This window comes from Xiphophorus couchianus, chromosome 19 (genome assembly GCF_001444195.1).
Source record: "Xiphophorus couchianus chromosome 19, X_couchianus-1.0, whole genome shotgun sequence".
In the NCBI taxonomy this organism is placed as follows: Eukaryota; Metazoa; Chordata; class Actinopteri; order Cyprinodontiformes; family Poeciliidae; genus Xiphophorus; species Xiphophorus couchianus.
This window is the reverse complement of record NC_040246.1, coordinates 4628458-4650323: the sequence shown is the minus strand read 5'-3', so window position 1 is coordinate 4650323 and position 21866 is coordinate 4628458. Positions and strand designations below refer to the sequence as shown.

Sequence of the window (21866 nt, the reverse complement as noted above, 5' to 3'; positions counted from 1 at the left end):
CCGTCATGGGATATGTTTGCTGTTTAGAGTGATCCAAAGTTTCATTTGGCTACATTTACTCAGATAAAATAAATAACTACTTCCAACAAAATCACTGCTGGCTAACGTTTTGGAACCAATGCTGTCAACTCTTTCTACATCCGTCTAAAGCTTAGAAGAAAACCCTCAGTCTGCCATACAGATCATTTTGCTCTCTTCTCTTCTGTAGGATTTATGTCTGAAGACAGAGATGAATTTGTGTCAGTTGAACTATTTTTTTGCTGATTTGTCTTTATGTTTCGGATCAGGACCTACCAACGAGCCCTTTGCCAGTTTTCCTGTAGAGTCCAAGCTTTGGTTCACTCTAGCTCAGGGGTGGGCAACTCCAGGCCTCGAGGGCCGGACTCCTGCAACTTTTAGATGCATCTCCACTTCAACACACCTGAGTCAAATAATGAGGTCATTAGCAGGACTCTGGAGAACCTGACTGCACTTGGGAGGTGATTCAGCTGCTGGATTCAAGTGTGTTGGACCAGGGAGACTTGCAAGAGTTGCAGGACACCGGCCCTCGAGGACCAGGATTGCCCACCCCTGCTCTAGCTAGTGCCTCTGGATTTAAAATTATCCACAGCATCACAAATCCTCCACCGTACATGACAGTGGACATGTGTTGGGTTTTTTTCATGTTACTTTATTATTTTCTTGCTGTATAAAATGTTTGTTGCAGAATAAACAAACACTAGTCTGATCTAACCAAAGCCCCAGAAAACTCCACATCATCAAGACAGTGTGCGATGGTTGCTATGGAAACTTGGTGATCCAAAAATTGCTGCAGTTTCCAACAGATTTTTTTTTTTACCTTCCTTACCATCTTCCACACAGTCCATAGTGGCTGATGAGTCCAATTTATTTGCCTCAGTTTCATTTGTTCTAAAAGACTGTTGTCAACTAACGGATGCTTCCTGATTTATGAAGATTCACACGTGTGACTTACATGAATGACATGTTCTCTCGTCTTTCTGATTTTGAGAAAGACGTACCTATTAGAAACGGACCTCTATGATTAAAGGTTTACACACACTCAGATCAGCTTAAAATTTTAAATCTAAAAATAAAAATGGCTTTTGTAACATTCACATTGTAAGAATGTGTAGGGATGCCATGAATCGTGTCATTGCTGACGAGTAAATGTGCTTAAACTGACGGTTGGATTTTTCACAATTTTGCTTCTTTAACAAAATTAACTATCTTAACTCGGCCTGTCGCAATAAGCGATAAAGTAATTAATCGCAGGGTAAATTAAAGTGAGCTCAATCATTTCCATTTGTATGATTTGTCGTTTTTCTCTTTTCTACCGAAAACTGGATGACAAAAGTCTCCGGTCTGGTGAACTGGTATGAACTGGCCCTTTGTTTGAGGGACGGTTTAGTTTACAGAGATTCATTTTACATGTTGCTGGATATTTGAAATGTCTTCTAGTTCCTGTGTTCAATGTTTGTTAGACATTAAAGTTTAGGGTGTTGCATTTGATAGCCCTTAAAAAAGGACAAATGTAAGAGAAGAAATGATCACGAGATGAAATCAGTGCGCTTTCACATACTGCTTGTAGAGAAGCAGAACATAGAAATCTCTTTTCATACAATTCTCAGCCTTTCTAACTGCAAGTCATTGACACTATATTTTTTAGACAAAACCAAGTATTTCACATTACAGTTATTTAACAATATTTAAACCTTTCACTCTGAATTATTTAAGTTATGTTTTTATGGCACAGTCAGAACTAAATTAATAATTAAAAAATAGAAATATTTCCAACCAAAATGATGAAAAACAGTAGATTGCTTGTACTACTTGACAAAAATCACAAGTTATTATTCTAATTTAAACAAATCAAGCTGCAGGATGCCGAGCGGAACATGAGGCCTACAGCCGTTAGCAACAGAGCTAAGCTAGTTAGCCAAACAGTCTTCGCACATCACATTAAAGCAATATAAACTAAATACATACAAATTCGCACACACAGGGCTAGCATTCATCCACATGACATTCTCCTGAGAGTTAGATCCCATTTCTTAACTTATAAAAGGACAAATGTAAGAGAAGAAATGATCACAAGATGAGATCAGTGCGCTTTCACTTACTCTTGTATTGAGTGTAGAGAAGAGCGCACTAGTGCCCCTTCTTCTTCTTCTTCTTCTTTTGTTTTTTATTGGCGGCTGGCATCCAACTTAAGGTGCATTTACCGCCACCTACCAGACTGGAGTGTGGTCATCAGAGATCTCAGAGGGAATTAAATCCACCTCAATGATGTGTAGGATGTGCAAATTCACATCCTAACACACTCATTAATACCTGAATTAATGCATGAGCATGCACTGGCATACACACAAATATTTGTTCATATCCTAAATACGACTCATTAACCCAGTGTTATTTAAGAACCTAAATAAGAGATTTCTAACATAACTTGATTTATTATCTAATAGATTAATCATAGACAGTCCTATATTCTTTCTACTTAGTAACGACTTTAAAATCTGGCGTTCCTCTGAATATTTATCACATTCTAACAAGACATGCTCCACTGTTTCCACCTGATTGCAATAATTACAAGCCCCATTCTCATGCTTTCCTATTTTAAAGAGCGAACTATTAAGTCCAGAATGTCCAATTCTAAGTTGAGACATAACTACTTCCTCTTTCCGCCTTCCACTCATATAATTACTATCTCCCACACTCTTTTGAATTGTATATAGTTGTCTCCCATTATCATGGTTATCCCATAGCTCCTGCCAAATCTTAATAATTTCTTTTTGAATAATAGATTTACCCTCATTTTTACTCAAAGGAATATTCAGATGAACAATATCTGATTTCAAGGCCTGCTTAGCTAGAATATCTACTTCCTCATTTCCTTCTATACCCACATGAGCAGGAATCCAGACAAATTGAACCAAGCATTTATTGTTATGAAGATGAACTAATAATTGATATATTCTTAATATCAAATCTAATCTGCTAGATTTACCAGATTTAATACTTAATAATGCTGCTTGACTATCTGATGCTATGATAAATGTACTTACTTCCCTATTATCATTACCAAGCACCCATTCTAAGGCCAATATGATGGCTGATAATTCAACTGTAAAAACAGCTAAATGGTCAGCTGTTCTCCTCTTAATCAAGACTTTATGGTGTGGGATATTCACTGCTGCCCCAGTTCTACCACTATTTGGATCTTTAGCTCCATCTGTATATATAATTATGTTGTCTTTATATCTTTCAAAATATCTATTAACTACAACCCATTCTGGAGTCTTTCCCTTTTTAAGAATTTCATTTAATTGAAGATCAACTTCTGGAGTTAGAAATAACCATGGAGGAATTTCAGATTGAGGAACTGTAGCACTATACCGGAGCATAGTTAAACCAAGCTGTTTTGCCTTTATTTCCCCAATCCATCCAAAACTATTACAATTTAATTTATGATGTTCCCAACATTCCTTCAGCACCATCTTAGTTGGATGATCACACTTATGTCCTTGTAGATTCACCCAGTACATGTACATTAATTTCAACCTTCTTAATCTTAAAGGAAGCTCACCAGTTTCTACTTGTAAAGCAGCTAAAGACGATGTTCTGAAAGCTCCACAACAAATCCTCAATGCTTGTGTTTGCTCACTATCAAGTTTTCTCAAATGACTGTCAGCAGCTGCCATATATGCTATACCCCCATAATCCATAATAGATCTCATGTGCGCCTGATAAACTCCCAACAGTGCACTTCTTGAAGCTCCCCATTCCTGTCCTGAGAGACATCTTAACAAATTATTCACTTTTTTTACATTTATTTTGAACTGATTCTATTTGATGTTTCCAAGTTAAGCTTTCATCAAAGATGACACCTAAAAACTTCACTGTTTTCACTTGTTCAAGTTTATGTTTATAAAGATTCAACTTAACTTCCTTATGTCTTCTATAAAAGCAAATTACTTGAGTCTTTGCGATTGACATCCTAAAACCCCATTTAGTAGCCCAACCTTCCACTTTCAAAATGGCAGCCTGCATCTTTTTCTGTAAATAAACCAGATTATGTCCCCGAATCCATAGAGCACCATCATCTGCAAATAAAGATTTGCCTATACTACTATCTATCTCATCAAAAATGTCATTAATCATAATATTAAAGAGAATTGGGCTACACACACTACCTTGGGGGGTACCATTCTCAACAGCATATCTAGAAGAGAAATTCACCCCTACCCGAACTTCTATTTCTCTACCAAACAAAAAATCCAAAATCCAATTATAAATCTTACCTCCTATACCAATTTTCCCTAATTTAATCAATAATCCTTCTTTCCATAACATATCATATGCCTTCTCAATGTCAAAGAACACAGCTATCACTAACTCTTTATTCGCTTGAGCTTTTCTTACTTCTGACTCTAGACACAGAACTGCATCCATCGTATTTCTCCCTTTACGAAAATCACTCTGGAATGGACAAAATGTATTTTTACTCTCAATAAAATAATAAAGCCTATCTGTAACAATCTTCTCCATTATTTTCCCTAATTGAGATGTAAGAGCTATAGGTCTATAATTTGACGGGTCTGTTGCATTTTTACCAGGTTTTAAGATGGGAATTATAACTGACTGTTTCCATTCTACCGGAATTCTCCCAGTCATCCAAATCAGATTAAACAATTTTAATATAACAGTAAGAGATGAATATTTAAAATGTTTGAGCATTACATAACACACTCCATCCTTCCCCGGAGTTGATTGCTTAGCATTATTAATAACTTTTTCTAACTCATACATAGAAAAAGGCATATCTAAATCCTGGTTTGAGACTTCTCTCCTATTAGTAACTTCTGGATTTCCATCCAATAAATCTAATTTATTACTTTTCATTTCTTCAGATAAATTTTCTGAACTATTCACCTTAATTAACGTTACTGCTAATAATTCAGCTTTTTCTTTATTACTAACCGCTATTTTCCCATTTAATTCTAAAACCGGTAAGGAAAAACTCTTTTTAACACCATTCATTTTCTTAATAACTCTCCATACCTCTGACAGTTTGGTCTCTCTTCCAATGGAATTACAGTATTGCCTCCAACACGCCTTCTTAGCTTCTCTAATAGTCTTCCTAACTATAGTTTGTGCTTTCTTATATTGAATTAGTGCCTCAAAGGTATGACATCTTCTTACCAATTTAAAAGCTTTATTTCTTCCCCTTATAGCAATACTACATTGCTCATTCCACCATGGAGTAGACTTTTTATTTCCTCTTCCCTTTGATTTAGGAATTGAACTTTCAGCTGCATTAATAATGACAGACTTAATCTTTGAATAACACATCTCCACATCCCAAAACAAATTCTCATCCAGATTATTAAATTGACTATCAACTAAATTTTTAAATAACTCCCAATTAGCGTTACTTAACTTCCATCTTGGAATCTGTCCTTCCTCTTCTTTTATCACTTCAGAACCAACTGAAACTAGAATAGGAAAATGATCACTGCCCATTGTAGAATCAATCACCTCCCAAGAAGTAATTCCAGCTAATGTATTTGAAACCAATGTTAGGTCTAAAACACTCTTTAAATTCCTACAACAATCATATCTAGTAGTGCTGCCATCATTAAGACAAACCAGAGAATGTAACTCAAGAAATTCTTCAACAGTCACTCCATTTACATCTGTATTAAGACTCCCCCATAAAATATTATGAGAATTGAAATCACCACACCATACAGTCTTACCTACGTTTTGATCATTTACTTCATTGAGATTCTGAATGGACAACTTCTTGTTAGCATTATAAAAATTTATCACCGACATTTGGTCATTTTCTATCCAAATCTTAATAACTATTGATTCATAATTTTCCCCTATTGATTCCACTTTATATCTTATACTGTCTAGTACAAAAGTTGCTACTCCCCCTCCTTGTCTTTCTTTTCTATCATTCCTAATTGATGTATACCCAGAAATTTTGAAATCCAGATGAGGCTTAAGCCAGGTTTCTTGAATGCAAATCAGGTGAGGTTTAACTGTCAAATCTGAAATATATTTCTTAAACTCTAGACCATTACTAATAAGACTTCTTGCATTCCACTGGAAAATAATTAACATAACGAAGATGGGCCGCCACTGCATGATTGAGGTTGAGAAGATTGTGTCTCATTTAATTTTTTCTTTATTGATTCCCAATTAACATTTTTACAGTCAAGATACTTTTGGGCTGCCTTCACTATTATTTGAATTTTTTCCGTTTTCCTTTGTGTTTGAGCAGTGCAGTTAACAACTTCTACCATGAACAATACAAAATCCTCCTTTGTCATGAGTAAAGTGTCACCTTTAATCTTAGAGCATTCTGAACAATTAGATCCTTCTTTTCCTCCTCCAGACACTTTCTTTGGGTATAATAATGATTGAACAGGAACTTTTTTCGTTGCTTCCGCATAAGTAATGCCAGTAGTAACTTTGATTTTCTGAACTTCCTCAGCTCTTTTACTAGCTATGCATCCCCTAAATCCTGAACTATGCCCACCTCCACAATTACAACATTTCAGCGGAGCCCCTTCCTCACATTTCCCATACTCATGATCCCCAGCACATCTCCCACATTTCTGTTTCCCCTTACACACTGCCGCGACATGTCCAAATTTCTGGCATTTAAAGCACCGCAGTGGCGGAGGAATAAATGGTCGGACATCATAGCTCATATATCCCACAAACACTTTATCTGGCAGACTGTTCTCTTCAAATTTTAACATAATAGAAAAACTATCACTCCTCTCTCCATTTTTATTTCTTTTCAATCGTTTGGCTTCCACCACTTTCCCTCCTGAAACATTAGACTTGATCTCATCAACTGGTACATCAGGTGGAATCCCCGAAATTACTCCACATACATACTTCTTGTCATCCAAAAGTCTTCCTCTCACATTCTCACCAAGGATTCTTTTTATATTCAGCGCCCTTTCTTTTTGTTTAATATCATTACAGATAATCAATAACGATCCATCTCTTAATATTTTAACAAATTTCACCTTTCCAACCAGTGAATTGATTTCTTTTGTCAGCTTTATTGGATTCCACTTACCAAAGGACACACCCTCTTTGACAAACTTCAGAACTATTTTAAATTCTGACATCGTAACAGTTTCTCCTTCAGCCTCGGAAACAGATGATTCTATTTGTTGTCTTGATTTTTTCCGTTTATGCTTAGCTTTTTGAATATCCTTCATTATCCACATCATCAGCACCCTCTTCCATTTCCGCAAAATCACTACCTGATACATTTCCCTCTGACATCCTTCCAACCATTCACAGTCTGATCGTGCCTCTTCCGCCTTTGCTCCACCTGTCCTCAAGGTTTAAGTTCCACTAGTGCCCCTAGTGGACTCTTTTGACTATGACGCCAACGCACCCCTCTTCCATACTAAGGACCCAACTACATTCCTTGCACAGCCCAAACCAAACTAAATTAATGCAGATAATCAAAACAATTAGATCTAATATTAACAAGATCAAATGAGTATTATACCCCGCAACACATTATTGCAACATTACCATTACATTATTGGAAATTGGTCCCTAAACAACAATATTGTCGTTTATCGCAAAAACGTCTGGGAAAATTTATTGGCCAACAAAAATTTGACATTGTATTTGTACATCTTTAACAGATGTTCATGAGCGCAGTAAAGAGTCGTGGCTGAATATTTAGCAAATTCTGTCAAAGTTGTCTGGATGATGCTGTTTTGTTAAAGCCGGAGTGCGTCGTAGGCCCGTCGCTCCCTCGGCCACGTGCCTCCCCTGTCGCTCCAGAGGGCCGCTGAGACGTCGGCTGTGACTTTGAATGGGAGTGTGGTAAATAACCTTAGGGGAGGAGCCGCCAGTCTCCTGGCAACGGGCCTCCTCGGGCTGGCAGATCCCAGGCGATGGCCGTGCCAGTTGGATGACGTCGTAACCAGAACTCCTTACAAACTGAGTCTGCACTTCTTACTCACCTGGTCTGTGGGGCTTGTTGCGTCTCGCTCGGGTAAACCCCAGGACTACTCTGTTGCTTTAACAGTGCCAGTGTCTCCCATGAAACAACTTTTCTTTTATTTCTCCACATTTTTCCTAATGCGCAGCATTTCGGTTTTTTATTTTGAGTTTTTTTAATTAAGCGGGGTGGAATCGGTACCAATAGGGTGTTTATGTATTTGCCATAAAGATATCTTTACAAGCAAAAAGTTCATTTATTCTGACTGGCTGGGAAGGGGGTTTTGGTTTTTGTTGCTCAGGAAGTAAGCAGCCGCATTATTTGCACACTAATTACTCTGGTTTGAGTCTACAAAACTTTATGGAAGGAGAAAGTAAAACTCTGGCATGCGTGTTGTTTTTACAGCAGCACTGTACTCGCAACTGGCGAAAAATATGTTCCGACAGAAAGATATTGTTTTAAATGATAGAAAAAGACCTAATCAATAACTATTAACAGTGCAGAAGAATATACAGAGGGATTAAACTGAGTAATTCTTTTTCTTTTTATTGTTGGAAACTTGTTTAGAGAAAAACCACATCTAAAAGGAGTTTTTCAGAAATGGAAAACGTTTTTAGTATTTCGCAATCCCTGCCATAGAACTAAATTTAAAACCAACTGTAGCTTCATGCAAGTCGTTTAAAATACGTCACAAAAACATTATAAACCTCTTGAATGTTTTCACATTATGTGCTACAACCACAAACGTCCACATAAAGTTTGGGGGATTTATGTGAGAGAAAAATACAAAGTAGAGCATATTTGTGAGTTGAAAGACTAATTAAACATTACTTTTAGCAGTTTTTACAACCACTTTTGCTCCGGTTAAAGCTGAACGTCTTCTGGGTGTTTATCTATGCCTGACATTTTTGACAATTCTTCTTGCAAAATAGCTTAAGCTCAGTCTGATTGGACGAAAATGGAGTTTGTGGACATCAACTTTAAATCTTGCCACATTTTTGACTAAAACATAAATATTTGCTAATCTAATCTCTTTCATAGTAACTCTTGACTGCCACTCTCCAGTCTCTACTGCAACCTGCAGCTGCTTTAAAAAAAAGTAATTATTAATTTTTCTTGCACCATGTTATTGTTGAGTAAAAACCAGTGAAGGTGTATTTTTCCTTTCCTGTCTTTTAACACACATCATCAGTAGGGCCAGGACTTTAACACAATAAATTAGATTAATTGACAAATTTTAACATTAAAAAAATTTTTTAACAAAATGAATGACATTATTTTAACGGGGTTATTTTTGTTTTGTTTTTTACGTACAAAAGTTCAGGCTGGGTCTTATGTATTGGCACATTTCTTGTACACCCATAAATTTGACGCACAGGCGACAATTTATGCTTCGAAAAACAATGAGATGGGACGCTGGAAAATACTTTTGTTGTGTTCAAAGTTCTGCTGAAAGGAGTTGGCCCATCAGCGAAGCTATTCAGGCTTAAAATAGCATCTCAGTGCTAAACATGTTGCAGCAGCTAATGTCAACATTCACAGCTCAGATTTCTAATGACGCATTTTGTCAAAGACGTTCCATGAACGATCCGGGGTTCCTGAAAAAGCAGAATGGGTATAATAGCACTCGACACTAATTTGATGGTTGAATCATCTAAATAACAGATTGAATAGCTTAGCAACAAAGGTTGAAATCTCTCATATTTTGTCAATATATAATTGCGATTAATTAAGTACAGACCCTGCACTGAATTCGATTGAGAATTTGAATCGTTTCCCAACACTTGTTCTGTGGCGTAATAGCTAAGAAGAGAGCGGATTAAACAAAAATCATGAGCATGTGGTTTAAAACATCTTCATCAAAGCATCTTGTGGTCTTGTGCATCCTCACATTGTCCTTATGTCTTTGACACGGGATTGCAAAAACAGATTGAGAATTGGGTTTTTGTCAAAGGCAGGTACCAAGTAATCTGCTGTAAAAGACTTAAAATACTGTCAGAAAGCAGATCTGGGTAATTTGAGGCGGCATAATGAACCTCAGAGCCAAAAAAGCCACTTATATGTACAGTTTGTCAAATATGAGCTGTAAATGCATCCCGACTTTAAATGCAGATTAACTTCAACATAAGGGAAAATATGTAGTAATCTGTTAGTAAATATTGAGTCAGTGAGATCTAAACTTTAGGATAACGTTAGCTTAGCTTCCAGTGCTTTACGTGTGCCACAAACTGCGTTAGCTTAGCAGCCAGAGTCCCCTCGCTTCAATTTTACTAATCAACAAAGCAGACTGGGGCTGGAAATCGCAATCACGGTCAATAAAGTGTTGGTACAGTTACGACTGGAGCACAGAGAGCTTGGCAGAGGAAGCGGAGGCCTGGATCGATATTCAGCTAAACAGGGTTTGTTTTATCCATCTGGAGGGCAAAGGAAGGATTTTAGCTCCGTCTGGAGTGTGCAACTGAGCTCCGGTAATGCTAAAGCTGGAACCCACTCCAGCTGGCAAGGTATACTCTCTCTGGGCATCGCAGGCCGGATCCTCTCACAAACCCAGTGACCTTGGCACTCTGCATGCCTCAACAATTTGTTATAGTCACTTATTCCTGAGGATCACAATGAAAGCAGTGGAGAGGGGGAGACTGGAGGTCCAGCCACACGTGGAACAATCTTGAAGAGGCTGCTAAGAGAGAAGACTTCTGCTTGGACTGGTCTCTAGGAAAACTTGCCATCAAGTGTTGCCCCCTCCCAATTCACACTCCCCGCCTCCCCTTGGGGCTCAAGTGCCAACACAGTACTTTAGCATCAACTGTTTACTCATTCTGTGCCATCTTGCTAATTTCAGAGCCAGCTGCTTCATAAGACGTGTGTGTTGTGCAGCAGGGGTAATGCGGTATCAAAGAGCCTGGGGACTTTTAGGACTGTGAAACTAATACCAGATATGTTGGCAGGCGCTTCTGTGATAAAGCTAAATTTGGCTCCCTCGTGTTGTCATCTGATTGTGAGACGGAGAAAAAAAAAAAAAGTTCATTAATCACGACAGCCGCGCTAGTGTTTCGTTCATCGTCGGTCTCTGTTGAACTCCGTCAGTGCTTGGTTAGACACAGACAAACAATGCTTTTCAGGAATAAATAACACGCGCGTGTTGTTATTGCAGACATCTGAAATCATGGCCAAGTTGGAGGGAAGTCCAACTGGAGCGTTTACTGTGCTTGAGTCAGTTTTATTAGACTGCGGTTTGAGGGCCCCTCGACGCTGGGCTATTTTTGTCTGGTTTACTCGGCTGCTGAAATTCTCACTTCAGGTTGTGCAACTTCCTCTGAGTGTATCTGCGCCCATTTCTTCCTGTGCGTGGCGCCGATAGCATCGCAACCGTCCTCTGCATCATTCATTCACCTGTGGACGAATGATGGCTGTTTGGAGGGCATCGTCTGCTGATCTGTTTATTGGTCATTTTTTGGGGGGGGGGAGGCTTTGTACAGTTTTGACCTGCCGAAATCAATTTTAGCCGATTTCGATTGAACTTTCAGAACTATGAGATATAAAAACTGCATTTGAAAGGTATTTTTTTAAGCTTAGGATTAGCAGTCTTCTTAGCGTTTACCATAGCTCTTCACATGGTTAACTCGGCATTACTAAAAAAACAGTTTATTTACTCTAGAGCAGACTCTGTTCACTTTTGCTTCTGTTTAAGAACATATTTGTCATGAGATGCAAAACCTACATGAACCTTCAAGAAAATATTGTTTTATACTTCCTAAAGAAAATTTGTTGGGTTTTGTCGCTAAATATCTTTCAATTTATGCCTATTTTTAAGTTTTAGAAGACATAAAAAATATATAACTTTTTCGAAGAGACAAATATTCATATGTATAAAAAAATATGAATAATACCTAGCAGATTGTGAATGAAAATACATGAAAAATTAGCTAAAATTTGTTGGGGTTTTTTTATTGTTTAATATTGAAAAACATCGCTCAGGTCAATATCAGTTTTGGCTAAAGCTACCGTGATAAGTGACTGAAACTTATTTCTCACTATGACTGTGTATCAGTTTCTCTAAATGTGTGTTGTTTTTTTTACTTGCTTAGGTATGTGTCGCACTGCCTGAACCGAAACTATAATCTTTACTACCCAGAGGAAGTCCACCAGCTTTATAACGTCTGTTGAGATTTTCAGTAGGTTTTTTTTACAAGCAATTTCATGGAAAGACTTCCCAAAAACTCTACTCTGTTCTGATTCAGTTCAGGTTTTGAGAACGTCTAGGAGGGACACATGCACCCACCAAATCACAGATGTGAAACAATATGTTGTAGACTTTATGACTCAATGTCAACAGCCAGGGCTAATAGCAGCTGGCTCTGTGTTTCATGAAAGGAAAATATCGGGCCGGATGATAAGCTGTGGCCAAAGTAAACTTGGCCACCTTCTATGCTCATCAGAACCTGGGCAGCAAATCCAGATCTTCGCGACTCCACCGTTTCCTCATACAGCACCTGAGAGCTCAAGCTCCTCTGGTCCAGTTTTTCAGAACCACAGTTTGGATTTATATGACTCCCTCAGCCACCAGCACTCTAGAGTTTTAGCGAATTAGCTTTATTTAGATCAAATCCTTTGTTGATGCGATAAAAATGAAGCATGCGATTCATTAACGTGTCATGGTTTATTGTGCAATAAAAAGCAACGACTTTTGCTCAAATTTAGGGGCTGTTAATGGGATTTTACTCTCTTCGGTGAATGATTCAGGTCATCCATTGTGTCACTGTCTTCTCTCTAGATGTGGAGCACAAGGAAGACGACGGGTGTGACACAATCAAGACTGAGGTAAGATTTCTGTGCTGTTGTGTCGTTCTCTGGATCAGAATAAGGCTTGAATCCTTGTTTTATGAGGTCAGAGTTGTTTAAATGACCTTTGGATGTTCTACAAAATACGGTGCGGTTTTGTTTGACTGCAATTGCCATGAATACATAAAATACTTAACGTTCTTGCAGAGTTGTGGACAAATAACTAGTGGCACTCTTAACTTCTACACTACGTATGATGCATATCTCGAAAAGCATAGCGTGGAAAAAGACGGGAACACTGTGCCCGGCTCTCGAAAACCGAACATAGAAATGATTTATGAATTATTCTTAAATTCTCCTGCAAAGTCTGCTGTTCTGGAATTTACTGACATGCAGCCACGAGGTCTAACTTGCTTAGCATCATGTTGATTTGTTTGATTAAAGTATCAGACACCTGTTTCTAGTTGCTAACGTTAACATTAGCATCTTGTCGTGCTCACAATCTCTTGAAACATTCACAACTCAGTAGAAAAAAACCAAATATCTCTTTTATTTTTTTTGGTCGTTCACATCATTCACATGTGACATGGTTTATTCTCTGCAAAAACATGACATCTTCTAAAAATAACATATGCAGTGACGCTCAAAAGTGAACGCAGCCATGTTTGAAAAAAAAAAAAAAAAGCCTATCTGTGTTATGTGTAAAAACGAGACCATGATTGATCATTTCAAAACTGTCTCCACTTATTTAAACGTGACGTCATCAATAATTCAACTGAAAAAAAACCAAGAAGACCACTGGGAGAAAAATAATTACAAAAAGCTGCAGCAACCTGCTTGTAAAATGTCTTCTGTTATTGTTCTGCTTTGTTGAAATTCCTTAATTCTGGCAAAGCCATTCCCAAACGTTAATTTTCCTCTCATGAAGTCATTCTTTTGTATGTTTGGACGTATTATTCACTGTTAATTAGTTGGACCAAAAAGTGAAGCCAACCTAAAAACCAACCATGTAGTTTAGATGGAAACGGCTCTTCGGTCTCGGTTGTGTCTGACAGAAATTCATTGATGAGCTCGACTCACGTTGTCCAATCAAATCTTTAGAGTTTATGTATCTGGAACCAGTTTTTTAATGTTTGCTAACAACCCTACAGTTTGAAGGCACGTTGATTCATTTCATATGAGTTGGATCAAATCTTCTGACTCTGAAGTTGGGTTCTTTACTTGAAAATATTTGACTCTGTACGCCAAACAGAACGGATGTGATGTCCCTTTTAGATTTTTTTTTTAGATAATCTAATATTAGCTCTGCTGATTTTTAGCTCCCGGTAAAACTCCAGTACTCTCAAAACTAACACCCCATGCCGCTAGAATCACAAGGAGGTACAACAAGTGCCTCCTGGAGAAAATAAATATTTGCTCATGCAAAACGCGAGCTGGTCAAAAAGAGATAAACTGCAGCTTGGAAAAACCTGCGGTGGAAGAGTTGGGACTTGTTAGTCGGAGAACGGTGGGGTGGTCCGAATAGTTTGGTAATTTAGCATCAGTATAAACTTACACCCTCCTGGCAACTAGATATTCTCATTGGACTCAAGGCTCTACAGCAAAGGAACAAACATGTTTCTTATTTAAAGATTTGTTTAGATTGACTTTCCACTCTTGTGCTCTAATACAACAGCAGAAGGTAAAGGCCTTTCCATGCAGGTTTTTAGAAAGAAATCAGTAAAATTATGCACAGCACATTCTTCATTGCTGTTTGCTTTTGACTGGAGATTGTCTGCGCCAGAAATCCAGAAACAGAAAATGGTTTCTTCTCTCTTTGAACTGATGAAAAAAATGGTACCTAATGGTGTATAGATTTGAAATATCAAATACACTTGGAAGCATCTCAGGAAAGCTTGTTCCGGTGTTTTTTTTAAGTTATTAGACGCTGTGACCTCCCTTTACAAAATTAACTAGTCAAATCACCAAACTACCCATTTCAAACAGAACGTCTCTCTCATGAAACACGGCGACTGGCTAGACGCTCAATTTTGCCACAGTTCTCAACGTCGACTCAAAAAAAACAACAACAAGTAGCTAATTTGTTTCTTTCGTACCTTAAACAGGGAGGTCGAGGCAGGCTACGAAGGGGAGTTGGTTGGGAGATCAGCCTTCGACAGAGGCCAATGCCCAGAATAACCTTCCAGGCTGGTGACCCTTATTACATTAGCAAGCGGACCAGGGAGGAGTTGATGGCCAAGTGGAAGATGGAGGTGAGTACCCTCGCTGTAAACCAGCCACCACTGACCGCAGGGTCAGAGGCCAGCGTTGACTGAAGCTAGGACCCTTGGGAAACCCATGACCAAGTGTATTTGGTGTGTCATTTGATATTTCATGAAGGTACCATTTATTTCAGTGAAATTTCCCCAGTTTGGCTTCTGCTTTTCATTGCTTTGTTCTTGTCTTTCGTACGAGCGGAGGGGGGAATTACATCCATCTGTGTGGGTCACATCTGGTTCATACTTCCCTGCTGAAAGCATAAAATTTAGATTTACTCTGTTCCCTGTGCTTTTGATGTCTCACTTCAGAGCTTAGTGAATGGCAATAAAGCTGATCTCAACATGCAATGTTTCTTTTTTGTTATTGTTGTTGTTGCTAGAGTCTGAGATGAGCTGAAGTAAACCAAGTTGAGTTGAATGAATTGAGTTAAGTTGAATTAAAATGAGTTGGAACCGAGTTCAGTCAGGTCAGTTCAGTGGGTCTGCTCTGTCTTCTCAAACACTGAATCGCTGGTTCTGGTTCTGCTGGAGGTTTCTTCTTGTTAAAGTGGAGTTTTTCCTCTGCGCTGTTGCTGCATACACTCTCAGCATGAGAGATTGCTGCAAGTAAATGACTTGAAATCAGTTTTCATAATGAGCTAGAGTTGATACTGATGTGTGATTGGTTTGAAATTACTTTTCTTATAAAATGCCTTTTACACTTTTACTTGTTTTTCTTTTGAAGTGGCTAAATTTACATGGTGTGATTTGAATTGACACTGTGTAAATAAACTGAAATCAAGACTGAGTCAAATTTGTTATCATCTTCACTATTGTGTGGCCGAGTTTCATTACACTGCTGCAGATATTTCCATCTTTGTTGGCTCGTGCAGACACGCTTGTCTGTTTTTAGTTAGCGGCTTAAGAAAGCAAACAGAAATGTGTTTGCACATCAGACTGGAGCTGGAAACGGGGCAAAACAAGTTTTTCTGGCAAAACGGCGCTTCTTTCACAAAATCATCAGGCAAGTTGTGACAGAACTATAATATTAAAGCAACAAACCACATTTATATATTCGACTGCAGCTCCTTAAAAAGCATTCGAACATTTCCGCGTTTTGCCATCTTACAGCCACAAACCCAAATGGATTTTTCATGTAACAGACCATCACAACGTAGCATATATTTGTACAATGGAAGAAGGGTCCCCTAAACTTCTTCCTAATAAAAATCTGAAAGTCAACAATTGTAAAATAGAGCCCACTTCTGCGCAATTTCATCTAAGTATAGATAAAGCTTTTATTGTGAAGGCCCCAGAGTTTTGTTAGAAAATATAAGTAGTTTTAGCATAATAAAATATAAATAGTTAGAAGAATACAAATACTTTTGAAAGGCTCTATATATCTACCTTTGTAGTAACTGGTATTATTGCATTGTGTTTTGAGTATCTTTCTCTTCATTGCATGTAAACCCCCGATCTGGTAATAAAGTTTAATTAATAACAGACTATTGGAGGTTAATTTGTTACCTTAAAATCCTAGAAGAAAATGTTATTAAATAACTACAGACTGGCATTAGTGAGGCTTGCAGGACTCTCAAAGCAATAATTAGATTAAGAAAAATATTAAACATCAACACAAAATAAGGCACAAAGTTCCAGTTACTTTTAAAGATTGTTGATTAAAAGTCGTACATAACGTTTAAATAACAACTGAAAAGGTAAATGGAAAGAAAATTGAGCGAGTGCTCCACTGTCCCAAACAATAAATGATCCCAAATCATTTGTTTCTGTGGAAAGCACAAATGTAATTCTTTTATATGAGTTAAAGGAATCAACTGAATCTGTTCTGGGGGTTTTTTTCAGGGTTTTTTTTGCCGGTAGCGGTCAAAGTAGGTCAGAGGTGAAAGTGTCTCCAGGGAAAAAATATTGCCAAATTAGCAGGACGTGTCAGGCTCCTGCAAACGAAACGCTCTAAAGTAAGAGTCAAGTGTATTTAAAGCGCTTCAAGGTGGATTTTCCTGAAAGTGAAGCACAGAGAGGCTTTGACTGCTACTACGCTTTTTTTTTTTTTTTCTTATCCGGAACTTTGCAAACTTTTATGAGATTTGCATAAATGCGGCTTTGCTTTGCCATCAAAGTCCTCTTCTTCGCTGCAGGGGATCTCGCTGTTGCGTACTCCTGCGGCACGGACAGCGTGGTGGTTTAGAGGGTTGCACTTTACTTTTTTTTTTTTTTTTTGTACATGTGTTACAGTGAGAAGTTCTCCTTTTCTCCCTTTTCATTTCCTTCCACTTCTCCGCACCCCTCCCCCCAGCTACCGAAGTGAACTTTGTGCTGTGGATGTGAGGGTGAAGATGAGGTTTCTGCAAATGCTCAGCCGTGCTGGCCCCCCAACATTTGCAAGTCGTGTCTAGCCAACCAGAACTGCCTTAGCAATCACCTGACCCTGAACTTCCCAGACAAAGAAATGTTCATGCCTTTTTTTTTTTCTCTTTCTTCATCCACCCCAAGTGTGGGGGTGAACAAACCTAAGCCCCACACTGGATTATGAGGTTAGCACGCTGGCATGTATGGGTATGTGGACTTGCATTGTTTTGTTTGGTGGCACATGGCGATGGTGTGTGTTTCTGAGCAGCTTGCTCGCAGTGAGAATATGCTGACATAAGGTATTTCCGCGAGAGTTGCTGTGGACCATCTGTGCGGCATGGCTTAAAGGGAACCTGCCTCTTTAAATGTGGAAGGGAGCGCAGGCTTTTAGCCATGTTTGGGAAAAAAGCTGCTGGCTTATGAAAAAGAAGAAAAAAAAGTTGCTCCTGTGAGAAATATATGCTGAAAAAATGTCGGAACGGCTCATTTTAGCACGTAGAAAAAGCTCGTAAGAGCAGGAGGTTTGATGAAATCAGATTTTCAAAAGGACTATTTTTAGTGCCAGCGTGACTTTTTAACTGGGACATGTTGGAGTTGTTTTGCTGCACTGATCAGAATGTGGACGATTTTTGATGTCTGTAGAGATTTGACCTGCCTGAACTGATTTTAGTCGAGTCTGATTGCTCTTTAACAAAAATGAAAAAGAAACAGAACGCAGATTTCTTTTTCTCTCTCTAATGTTACTTCTGTAACCTGCTTTTAATTATTTATAGCAGAAGCTATGTTACACCGAAAGAGAGGAAAAATAGACGGGAAGTAAGTTACCCCTGAAATGCGCCATCTTGGTAGGATACCGGTAGGATCATTGCATAGGAGCAGCATTACCACCGACATTATCAAAGTGTAAATTAGTTTTTTAAAGGCTTTTTCTGCTCTTTGGGGGAACCAATTCAGTTTCAAGCAATTGAAAATAGTTAACAAATCATTTGTGTTTACCGACAGCTATACTTTGAGGATGAGGATGATGACATGAGGCCCGAGTTTCTCTTTTACCTCCTTCTCTTTTACTTGTTATATGTGATGCCTAATAGCAACCAATATGAATGTAAATTTAATGTACTGTTTGTCAACGTCGAGTGATTGTAGCAGTAATTGCACGTGCTGAAGTACTGCCAAAAATCTGAGTATAATTTAGATTTTTCTTGTTGTGTTTAAGCAGCACATGTTGCAGCAAGAAGAAATGCATAGACCATACTTTCCAAACTACAGATTTTTTCATAGTTTGAACTGCCTTGTTGCTGAAAATGTGCTATTTAAATAAAATTACCTTACATTGCAACTTACAGACCAGAGCGACTTGTATATGTTTTTTTCCACTTCATGACGTATTTCTTGTATTTATGCTACTGATACTCCGGAGTGACTTATAGTCCAGAAAAAAACACTACTTACATTTCCACATCTACATTTTATATCTACATTTTATACTTGGTGCAAATGGATCTGTGGTACAAGTCTGCAGGTTTGCCTACAAAATAAATTGCTTACAGTAATGTGTTTAGCACACTTTTGACTGACTGACAGTTTTGGTTATTCTTAAAAATATCCTCAGAGAAAGTTTGTGCCATATTAGATGGCTAGCCAGCTGCACTCGTTGACACTCTATGCTTAGTAGCAAAGTTTGCACCTTCGCGGGATGTAATGGGAACCTTACCTTTGTTTTTACACCCTTAAATCTAACAGTATTCAACCATCGCTGGTCTCTTACATGTGATCAATGAAGTGGAAAGCTGTTTCCATACTATGAAGATGGCGACAGTGCACCCAGATGTAGGATGTCACGTTGGAACTATCTATTGGGTTTTATCATTTGAAAACCTCCTATCTTGACAAAGAACAAAACAATTCTGCTTGTGTACACTCGCTACACAGTGCAGACGTATTTGCTGTAATGGTTTCAGCCTTTCTGTTATCTGCCAGACATTTGGCTCTCTCTCTCCGCCTGCATAAACTACAGATGTAGTAAAATGACGTTCCTTTTTTAGTATCTGCTTACATCACTGCGCTTTCCTCTGACTTGATATGAAATACCTCACTGATACCTAAATAAGTCATTTTAAGTCGTCCTTCCTCAGTAACGACTTGAACAACGAAGAGTGTTTTCAGCATTACCTCTTTATATTTAGGTACAGTGTGTTCACTGATTGGATAAACAATGGATTTTTTGATTTTATGACCTGCTTGCTTCAAGTCAGGGACTATCAAACAGAACATTAGCCGCCTTTGTGCTTTTTATTGATAGTTTCCACTTTGCTAAGCAGAGGAGTTGAGGTCTTTTAACTTCAGGCATATCTTGGTGTGTGAGCCATCAAACAGTTACGCCAACAGTCCTCGCCGGGTATTTCCTGCTTGCTGTGCATGAGAAACTGCAGAGGTCGAAAGCTTTGTGTTGTTTTAAAGTCTCAGTAGTAGGTTGAGGAAAAAATGCAAACTGAAAGCTAAATTTACTCCCCTTTTTTTCTTTTACAATACAAATTATCAGGAGGCTTTCGTTATGATCCTACTGTACATGTTCTTCGACCTCAATTTAAGTTTGTGAAAAATATTATTAATAAAGTTGTGCTATATTCGTTTTTCTTGCAGACGAGACTATTTGTATCCTAGCAACCGCTCCTGTGAGTCTCTGACTCTTTAAGATTGAAAGTTTCCCTTATAAAGTTAACAGCCTTAATAAACAACTGATGTTTAGCTGTTTACTGTAACTGTGGCGGTAATTTGAGCATTACAGGTCACATTATAGGTGCTAAGTATTATTTCCACCTACACGGTGTGTGTGTGTGTGTTCTGGGTGTTTTCTGCCTCCCATTGCACTCCGTCACCCTATAAGCCCTCGGGGTATCATGCTGCACGGCGTCTGAGTCAGGTGATCCGCGGTTGTGCAACCAACATGTCTCTACACCCTGCCAGAGAATCTGCGCAGCTTCTGTTCGAAACAAAGGCCCGTATCGCAGTCCTCCATATCAAACTTTTGGGTTCTAACGAGGAAGACGTGCCAGTTTTGTTGTGTTTTGCAGCGCTGGGGCCTGCAAACACAGCGCAGCGCATGTGCTGCCCGTCTCCAGCGCTGTTCTGACAGGAGGCGTAAAACAGTGGTGTTTCTGAGGTGTCGGTGACAGACAGGCATGTGTAAATGATAAAGACCGCATTGTGTTAATTCCTCTACCTCCTTTTCTATTTGCCCCTTTTTTAGACTCGGAGGGCCTGTCTCGCTCATAAAGCGGCACACACACTGTGAGGCCCTCAAAAGGGGGCATTTACCACTGAGAAGAAGTCCAGAGACAAATATCTGCTTCTTATAGCCACTATACTATGTGTTCTCCCCCAAATTGTGTGTACAGTGTCACTAACTGGGTTTCCAGTGCAGATGCATGCAAAACTTTGCCGATATTCCCCTGACCGCAACTTCGTAATTGCGGTGTTCCCGTTAAATAAGGAACGCAATTAAAGTCACATGTGAACATGTTTGCTTGTTGGATAAATTGTTAAAAAAAAAAGCATGCAGCGACATCGTCCTCATTCAGGGTTTTTTTTCCACCAGTAGTGTTACCTGGTTTTGACCACATGACTTGTGTGATGTGAAAAAAGTGTTTCCATTGCAGTTTTTGCGAAAGCCATAAATTGGCTTGATGGAAACACGTCGATTTTGAAAAAAACTTTTGTTTTTCACTCGGATGAGGAGGTTTCTGGTTTTTTTTAGCCGTATAAAAAATGTAATTTCGCAAAACTCTCTGATTTTAATTGTGTTTTACATTTCATGGAAACACAGCAATAGGGAAATTGTGTTGTTGTTTTTTTACATTAGCATTAGTATTGACAAAGTTTTTCGCACATTTGAAATTGAAGCACAAAAAGATTTTCATCAAAAAATGTGAAGTTTTTCAAAATTTCTATGGTTCCATTTAGCAAAATTGATTTCCGTCACTCCAATTGGCATAATTGTAAAGTCAGTGGAAACAGAACTACTTTCTAATGGACTTTGGGGAGAAGAATCTCAGAGAGAGAGAGAAAGAGAGAGCATTATGCTAAGCGAGCTAAAAGTAAATAAAAATCACCCATCACCAGTATCACCCAGTAAGCGTCAACAATTTGCCAGGAATGATTGCAGATTCTACTTCTGATTTTTTCTTCCCAGCTAGTTTCCATGTGTTTGTTTGTGTAGTTTTTTTTTTTTCTTTTTAACCACCTGGAACTACAGATCCAAGCAGGATGCGGAGCAGCGACTCTGGTTTGCTTGTGTCAGAGCCAAGAGGCCCATCACGTACGGCCGAGGGCTCTGAACCACTCACCCGGCGCTACAGCACAGATATTTATAAAGCCCAGCCGAGCTTCTTGATTGAAGAGCACATGTTTCTACTCTTCTGAGGCAAACCCCTCCCCACTCACCCAAGGCACCCTGTCCTCTTAAAGGCACTATTGTTTACGAGTCACAC

The 21866-nt window shown here is 38.6% G+C and overlaps 1 protein-coding gene across 5 annotated transcripts in view; it reads left to right on the top strand.

Moving 5' to 3' along the window:
* Window positions 1-21866, top strand: part of dnmt3ab (DNA (cytosine-5-)-methyltransferase 3 alpha b) — a 51892-nt gene that overhangs the window by 15564 nt on the left and 14462 nt on the right. For 3 of the 5 annotated variants that reach the window (XM_028001135.1, XM_028001134.1, XM_028001133.1), the window contains exons 5-6: window positions 12765-12811; window positions 14878-15024. In XM_028001135.1, the coding sequence (XP_027856936.1) occupies window positions 12765-12811; window positions 14878-15024 (194 nt within the window). Of the gene's footprint in view, window positions 1-12764; window positions 12812-14877; window positions 15025-17156; window positions 17562-21866 lie in introns of those variants that run through there. The other 2 variants (XM_028001136.1, XM_028001137.1) reach the window with 2 other exon arrangements.